The sequence below is a fragment of the Crocodylus porosus genome, unplaced genomic scaffold, assembly GCF_001723895.1.
Source record: "Crocodylus porosus isolate Cpor-Errol unplaced genomic scaffold, CroPor_comp1, whole genome shotgun sequence".
Taxonomy (NCBI): Eukaryota; Metazoa; Chordata; order Crocodylia; family Crocodylidae; genus Crocodylus; species Crocodylus porosus.
The window spans coordinates 40,242,422-40,251,376 of NW_017728947.1; the positions used below are offsets into that span (position 1 = coordinate 40,242,422).

Genomic DNA, 8,955 nt, shown 5'->3' on the forward strand with positions numbered 1-8,955 from the left:
GTGGTTGCTGTCACCCAGCTTCCCATCGATCAGTAGGTCACTGATTAGGTCATCCCCAGTAGCCAGTACCAGGTCGAGCAGCGCTTTACCTCTCGTTGACCTGTAGACTTCTTGAGTCAGGTAGAGGTTATTCATGCATGATAGGAAGCTTTGCAAGCACTCAAATTTTGTTGAGTGATCCTCCCACGAGATGTCTGGGTAATTGAAGTCACCCATAACAACCATGATCCTGGAGCATGCGGCCTCAGCCAGTTCCCAGGCAAACTCCTGGTCAAGCTCTTGACTTTGGATGGGAGGTCTGTGGTAGACTCCCACCATTGTGTCACCTGTGCAGTGTTCCCCACGGATTTTAACCCAGAGGGGCTCTGGTTGTCCACCCTCGTCACCAACATCAGCTTGCAGGGACGTGTAGCTTTCCTTGACATATAGAGCTACACCCCCGCCCATTTTATGTACACAATCCCTCCTGTACAAGGTGTAGCCATCAATACCCATGGTCTAGTCATGGTTGGAGTCCCACCAGGTCTCCGTTATCCCTAGGACATCGTAATTATTTGCATTGAGCAGGAGGATGAGCTCCTGCTTATTCCCCAAGCTCCTGGCATTTGTGTACAGGCAGGCAAGTGTCCCCTTGGGGGCTCTTGCCTTGCCCACGGGTTGTACCAGGGCTGGGGCAGGGTGGGCTCCCTTAAGTGCCTTGGCCTGCTGGCTTTGCAAGGGTTGCTCAACAGGCCAGCAGTGGCGGTAGTCCCCCCGACCCCCAGCAGGCTTAGTGTAAAGCCCGGTGGAGCAGGTCAGCCAGCCTGGCTGAGAAGAGCCTCCTCCCGAGGGGAGAGAGGAGGAGGCCATCTCTTCCCAGCAGCTCGCTGCCTTTCTCACCAAAGAGCGGGCTGTGGTCATGGAAGCCAAAGCCTTCCCGATGACACCAGCGCCGCAGTCTTTGGTTGACTACCTGGATCCTCCCCTCCCTCCTCAGCCCATAGCCCAAGACTGGGAGGATCGAAGAGAACACCACCTGTGCCCCCAGACCCTTTAGCCCCGCTCCCAAATCTGTGTAGCGCCTTATGACCCAGCTGGGAGTACTCTGAGCCGCGTCATTGGTGCCCACATGAATAAGGAGCATGGGGTAGTGGTCTGTGGGCTGGAGGAGCTTAGGGATCTTCTCCGCAATGTCTTGGATGTGAGCCCCTGGGAAGCAGCAGACTTCCTGGGCTAAGGGGTCGGGGCAGCAGATTGCCCCCTCAGTCCCCCGCAGGATGAACTCTCCCACAACAAACACCTTATGTTCTGTCTTGGGGAGAGCGGGGGCTATAGCTGCAGTTGGGCCTGTGTTGCCTGTGGGAGCTGGCAACTCAGCAGGCTCTGCTGGGGCTGCAAGAGGTTCATATCTGTTGCTAAGCTCCAGCAGGGCAAGGGCCTTGGTGCAGCAGGCCTTAGGGCCCTTGACCACCTTGGTCCATGCCCCTGACTGGACAGAATAGGAGTTCCTGGAGGGAGACCATGGTCTACCCTCCAGCTCCCAGATGAGAAGGGCCAGGCAGTAGGAGTCAGTCTCCTGCTCACAGTCCCTGATGGCCTGAAGTGCCTCCAGCTGGCACAGCAGAGACCCCAAAAGGGAGCAGACCCCACAAGGGGAGGTGGCCATGCTCCTGGGCCCCAGAGCCTGAAAAAGTGACAGGCGGCCCCCACAGCCGAGAGCCAGGGGCTTCGTCTGGGTGGAGCCTGGAACCATGGGCTCCATCTGGGTGGCCGTCTCTGAGGTGCCAGGGTGGGGAGCCCACAGACCTTGAGGGGACCCTCGGTGTACGACGCATGCCCATCCGTGGCATGCTGCTGGTAGGCGAGCTGGGCCTGAGTCTGCCTACCCTAGGGTGCACGCAGGCAGGGCCTCGGGCCCTTCTGCACGAACTCTGCGCTAACTCACGTGCCGGCAGATAAGTGCACCTGTTTACGCAGCCTGTTCACGTGGCTCCCTGGGAGGCTGGGCGAAGTAGGGGCCTGGGCGGTACGAGACCTGACCTGCTCTCACTCAGCTGCCTCCTCCCACTCTCCAGGGGTTAACCCCCTCCCACCACAGGCCCTGCTTACCTCCGGCTGTGCTGGGGTTCAGCAGGGAGCTCCCTGACTGCTGGGCGGTCTCTGGGGGGCTTTGAGGGAGCAGGGGCATAGCGGGCTTTCACCTGTGCATCTCTCACCACTCCCGGAGCCTAACTGCGGCTTTTTTGCTGTTGGCAGGCCCTTTTAAACTACGCACATGCGCAGTGGGCCTGCCGTCAGTGAGACTGCTCTCAGACTACAGATATCACCTGTATCTGTTTCCTCAACAGGTGTATCTATTTCCTCAGTCCCCATTCCTAACCAGCAATAATTTACCCTCGAATGAAACAACATAAATGATCACAGTCAAGCTACACTTGTGAGAGACTATGAGCAGACAGACAAGTTATACTAGGGTTAGCTGTACTGCAGTAAGGTCTCTAACCATCTCCACTTCTCCCTCCTTTCCCCATCTGCCCTCCCCTCCAGCCTCTTCAGCTGTTTAAGTCTTTTGTCAGTTCACGCTACTTGTGGAATTGCAGCAGAATTAATACCAGTCAGTGTCTACATGATTTTATGGAAAAGCATTGTCAATCTTGATAATGAGTTTATGATGAGACTACTTGGTTGATAAGAATATCTGTCTTGCATAATAGACTTCAGTAAGATACTTGACTTTGTACTTCCTGTTTGATATCCTAACTGAAGAAATAATAAACCCTGTATAGAAAATCAGTATCGCACGTACTACCTGAGTTAAAAACAGTTAACTGGCAGATCTCAAAATGAATAGTAAATGAGGGATCCTCCTGTACTGATGGTATTCCTACCAGGATTCAACAGGGATCTGTTCTTAGCTCTGTGCTATTCTATATCTTTGTCAATGATTTGAGGGGAAAAAAACAAATAAAAAGGCTATTGTAAGGTTACAGGTGATGTAGACACTTTTTGGTTGGTTCTACAAAACTCTACAAAGTTCTACATATGGGTGGAATGGTAAACTGGGCTCACTTGAACAACTTGTATTTTAATAAAGTCAAAGGTAATGTCATATATCTAGGAACCAAGAGCATAGGTCATGCTTACAGGATAAGGGACTATGTTTTTGGAAACCAGCCACTTGAAATGAATTTTGAAGGTCAGAGTGGGTAACCAAGTGAAGGTGAATTCTCAGTACCCCCTACTAGTTACTAAGACAAATGAATTCTTTAGACAGATAAGTAGGATATTATAAAGCAGAAAAATGCTGTGTAGAAGTAGAGAGGTGTTGTTAGCATTGGGTATAACATTAATGAAACCACTTCTGGAATATTGTATCCAGTTCTAGTATTGCCACTCCCCCCCCCTTTTTTTAAAGCGTATGATGAATTTGAAGGCATAGAGAAAAATTTCTACAAATGATTTGTTATCTGAAAAACCAACCGTACAAATTTGAGACCAAAGAAGTCCCGTCTATTTAATTTACCAAAGAGAAGGTTAAATGTTACTTGATTGTGGTCTGCAGGAAAAAAAATTCCAGTAGCAGAAGGCTACCAGTGAGATCATGCTGATGTGGAAAGAGTGCAAATCCTACTGGATTGTATAATGGCTGGAAGCTGAAACTAGCCAAATTAAAAGTAGAATTAAGGCAACAAATTTTGAGGAGTCTCACTAACTGTTGGAGATGTGGTGGTTTCTTTGATGTTAAGTGTGTACAACAAGATTGGATATCTTTCTAAAAATGAGGCTGTAGCTCAGCTAGGAGCTCCGGGTTTGATGCAGGGACAGCTGGTTGTTGTGTGGCCTGTGTTTTTCAGGAAGTCACAGTGAGGAATCTCAATAATTCCTGCTGTTTTTAAAATGTAGCAAATCTATGAACCTTTGTGAAACATTGCACAGTACAGGAGCCTCTTCAGATCAAAAGTCAGGGGCTTGCTGGCATTTTCCTGGTGAAAGGTGTTTTAAGTTGAGACACGGAAGTCCCAGCACAGTGTTTCCCATTCATATATGTGTGCACCCTTTTGTCTCTCTTTTAGGAAGAGAGTGGAGATTATACGTATGTGGAAAGAATACGGATTCCACTGGATCGTGGCACTTTACTGATGATGGAGGGAGCAACCCAGGAAGACTGGCAGGTAAGAAAACCTGAGTGACATGAATAGACTTTTCTTTGGTTGTGGTAGAGTTTGCTGGGTTTCCACAGAGCATTGGAGACATGGATTTTAGGCAGAAGTATTGGGAGAGGCTTGCTGTGCAATAATGTAATATTTTACCATACATTAATAGGGCCTGCCATCCCATGATCAAGGCACCCCAGAAAAATTAATTACCTAAATTTCATTGCATTTCTAAGTGATCTACAGGAATTGGCTGATCTCATACGCAAGCATTAGTGCATCTGGAGCAAACTGCTGAAAATGCTGAAAAATTATTTAATGAGCCTAGAAGAGTCAAGAGTTAGTCATTTTCCTATATGAAAAATATCTCCCTCTTAGAAAATGGGTATAAAAATGTGTTGTATTTGCATATTAAATTATTATTAATTATGCACCCCCACTCCTTTTTTGGTCTTAATGTCACTTCCAGCATCGGGTGCCTAAGGAATATCATGCCAGGGAAGCACGGATCAACTTGACCTTCAGGACCATTTATCCAGAACATGAGGGATTTTGAAAGTGAATCACGGCAACTGTTTTGAGCATTACTGGATATATGTTTATGGCAGATGGAAAACCTTGGACTTTCTACTGCTATTGTGGAGCAAAAAAACCAAGTGGATTCAGAGTTACTTTCAAACAGATGAAACAGAGAAGAGAAAGAAGTTGCTTTCTTGGAGATTAGTGACAGTCAGAAGCTTCCTGTGATGCATGTATTGCACTATTTTGTTTTCAGAAATGATATATAATAACAACTGACACTCAATCATAGTTTTTGGTTGGTTTATTTAACCGTTTTCATAAAAGAAGACTGATCAATCTTTTATGAGGTAAAAGTGTTTACATGGAATTAAAGCTCTTAAAGTTTGCCTACTATGTGAAAAGAAGCTTCAGTAAGCAGGGTTTTTGGTGTTTTCTCCTGATAAAATGCAAATTGATTCATACAGTCAAGACAAAGATTGGGATTCTTTTTCCTTAGGATAATATTAGTGAAATGTGACAGGTTACAGGCCTATGTGTAAGAATAAGCGTACTTTGCACTTCTACATCATTGACTTACAAAAGCAGAGCACTCTGAATGTTACCTGGATATTGTATGCTGATTTCCATTTATAGATTACAAAGTAGTTTATAAAGAAGGGATAAATATCATTATTGTTGTTGTGTTATAGTATCATAGAGGCCCCAGTAGAGAGCAAGGCTCCATTTTGCTGGGTGCGTTACAGTCTTTGACCTGAAGTTCTCATCTACGTAGGCAGAACAGGTGGAGGTATGAACAGAAACATAAGTGCAGAGGAGAGAAGTGATTTAGCCAAGAGTTGCGAATCAGTGGCATAACTGAAGATAGAACACAAATCGCCCAACTGTGAACTCCTAGCTGGCCTTAACAGCTAGAACAAGTTGCATCATTGTTTTAATACTAACAAATAAAGTCTTGCTGCACCCTGGTGAGCTTTATAAATATTTTCTGTAATGTCATAGATAAGTGAACTAAGGTGCCAAGAGACTGAGGTTGCTTTTGAGAAGGCGATGAAATAATTGGGTGCCTCATGTTTTTGAGCATCCCTATTTGAGACATTTTGGCCCTTTTTCTTTTCCCACATACTGATGATTTGTAAATCCTGTTAGCTTTATTTAGAGTTGTGGGTGCTCAGCACTTTTTGAAGATCAGAACCCTTACCACTAAAATGAACAACCAGATTCCTAGATACTTTTCAAGATTTGCATCTGAGTTATTTTTCTTTTCTAGCACAGGGAGGGAATGGCAGCTCTATAAATAAAGTTTCAAACTTGCGACTCTCCCTTCTGTGCTCTTACCAGGAGAGGTTGCTTCCAAATGTATACCTATTCAGAGGAGTTCAATGTCCTACGGAAAATTTCCATCAAAATGCTTGAGTTAGATTGTCAAACCACCCAAACTGGGGTAGTTTTCCTGGACCATTTTAAAGATTGCCTTCCCTAGCTGCCTTGTTCCTTGTTGGAACCATTAAAATGATGATCACTGCACTTGTGCAAAGACAGAAGCACGATGTATATGGCTAAGTACCCAGTATAGGCATTTGGCCATTAACTATGGCAGGCTGTAAGATGGTTATGTGTTCACTTGCTATATACAGGAGGGGCTGTGCATGGATAAATATCCTGTGTGTTGTCACTCGTCAGCTATGTTAGGCTGGGTGATGCCTCTCTCTGGTGTCAGAACAAATCAGCAGTTATAAAAAGCCTATCCTCTTTTTTTTAGCCAGTGCTGCCTTCTGCATTGTGGATGAAAATTGCTCCCTGTTGAGAACACTCAAGTGACTAATAGTCTATTATGCATGAGTTTTGACTTTTATTGGTTATAGTAAAAGATAGGTTCTTACACCACTGCAATGCTTGGACTCCAAAATTAGGCAGAATCAATTTTTTTGTGTGTAGTACAGGAGTATACTACACTGTTCTGTTTGTCCAAAACACTGTACCACATTCAAAACAGCTCGCACTTCTAAAACACACAACAGTAAGGTAGGTATGCCATTCAAATTATACACCCCATTCTGATCAGAGATGTTTCTATAAGGTTTTACCATAAGTTTCCTGATCTTTTCCTTGACTTAGTTTCTCACTTTCAGATCCAAGTCTTGGTGTGTTTGCTAGAACTATTGAAAATTAGTGTTGAAACAAACAGACATACTCTCTGCTTTTAACTGGCACTTGGTGCTGTGCGTAGAGTCCTGATTCCATGCTTGAGTGACACCATTCCAATAAAAAACTATTTCTCATTAACCTGGTGCCTACATCCGTGCTTCTTAATGTTCATACTTAGGTCATTGACTTCTGACTGTGCTTTTTGCCTGTGTGGGTAGTACAGTGTACAGTTACATTAAACGTAGGTTAGGTGGACTATAGAAGGTTGTGCTGGCAATAATACTTCTGTGCTACTGCTTGTAGCCTGGGATATGTGTAAATGGAGGTTTGTTTCTGCCTGTTCAAATAAACAGAAGCCTGACAGACTACTTTACCTGGCAAAATCTTAAGACCAGCCAGGAGCTTGTTTTGACAAATTTTTGAAACTCGGTGGAAGTGGAGCTATGATACTCCCTGAAGGTGTGGGCTCTGGATTCTAATCCTACAGCTCACTTACCTGTGCCCATTGGTTGGATTTTAAAACAGAAAAGTGTATTAACATTTAGCTGGGTTTTTGGTCGTAGCCTAAGGACACAGGCAGGCCAGGTTCTTTGAGTAGATGTGATATCTTTTATCACATCTACTCAAAGAACTTTGCCTGCGTAATTAACATTTAGGAATTTAAATGTTCAAGAAGTAAGGGAATGGAAAAAGTTCAATTCTTATATCATTTACCTACCCATACTACTCATCTATATATCTTACGTTTTACATATCCATAGGTATCCCTTGTATTTTCTGGTCTTAAATTGATATGTGCCGTGTATACAACGTCATAATAACATAATTAGACCCATAATACTTCTGCTGACTTCCTCAATTTAAATTTGTAACTTTGACCCAAGTTGTATTTTAACATCCCTTTTATTTCACAGAGGGATAAAAGCATGTTGTGGCAATAGAAGCTTCACAGAAGGAAAGACAGCTGCAACAGAGATTATAAAAACCATGTATAAGCATAATGATTTCAATTCAGAAGCCCAGGTTCTCTCCCATGCTGAAATCCCTTTGGCATGGAAGAGCTTAGGGACTACTCTAACTCATGCCAGTTGGCTGCATTCCCTACAGGGCAATAACTCGTTTGAGAATTAACAGCATGAAAGTATGCTGTGTTGTCATGACCCCTTCTGTCCTACATATGGCAAGGAAAGAGGTAAAACAGTTGGCAGAGAGGTTGATTATGTTGCTTTATGCCAGGTAAGACTTTCCTTATGATAAAGCAATTCTGATAATCTGCATGTATTCTTCCAGATTCCAGCAGTTTGCACAGTCTAATCCAGCAGGAAGTAGCTGGAATAGAGGGGACTTCTGGTCCAGAAACCTGCATTGAAACCTTTCTACAAAGAAAGTTATCTGTGTAGGCATTAGCTTGGGTACTTAACACTGCAGGCACTGCCATGACTTTTTGAGGATTAAAACATCATAACTCCACTCCCTCTCATCCCTAACTGAAATTCTTTCTTAGTCTGGGACCAACCAACCTGAACATTTCAAGTGATGTCAGGCTTTTTTCCCCCATTTTTTAGTCAAATAGTGTCCTCAAAGATCATTTAAGGGTTTGGGGTCTAATTTTATGGACTGGAAAAAAGCCCTCTTAAAGTCTTCACCCAGAAAAGTAAAGTTTTTGTTTGCTTTTCCAAGAGGTCACCTTCCTCACACCATAAAATCTTGCCCTTTCGACCCCAAGCTTGCTTAATACATTATACATGATAATATCCACAGCTGAAAGTAACATTTAGAGGCGGGGTGGGCCAATCACCTCTGCTCTAAATGACGAAAAATGGCCAATCTGGCTGGCAACCAGACTCATGCTGGGCCATTTCCCAGCAGCCCCTGCCTGCATGTCTGGGGCCAGTCTCCATGGAGACCTGAGCCACAGCTTCCCTGTGAAAGCTCAAGGCTGGGGTTGCCATGAAGGCGAGCCATGTTGGTGGAGGGTGCAGCAGAGCAGGGCAGGGGGCTGCTGTGGAGCTGCTGGGATCTTGCAATGGGGGCAGCTTGCTTCAGAGCCATGATCTGCAGCCTGCATGCTCCAGGCAGGGGTGCGCAAGCGGGGGATTGTGGCTCTGCCCCTGCTCCAGACCAGGCTGTCACTGCTGCAAGGAGTGGAGGGTCG

The 8,955-nt window shown here is 44.9% G+C and overlaps 1 protein-coding gene across 5 annotated transcripts in view; it reads left to right on the plus strand.

Moving 5' to 3' along the window:
• The window catches only part of ALKBH3 (alkB homolog 3, alpha-ketoglutaratedependent dioxygenase), a 40,852-nt gene extending 35,228 nt beyond the window's left edge, over positions 1–5,624 (plus strand). For all 5 annotated transcript variants that reach the window (XM_019551991.1, XM_019551989.1, XM_019551992.1 and 2 more), the window contains 2 exons: positions 4,053–4,151; positions 4,603–5,624. In XM_019551991.1, coding sequence (XP_019407536.1) covers positions 4,053–4,151; positions 4,603–4,689 — 186 coding nt within the window. In that variant the 3' untranslated portion in view covers positions 4,690–5,624. The remainder of the gene's footprint in view (positions 1–4,052; positions 4,152–4,602) is intronic.
• Positions 5,625–8,955: the final 3,331 nt, after the last annotated feature.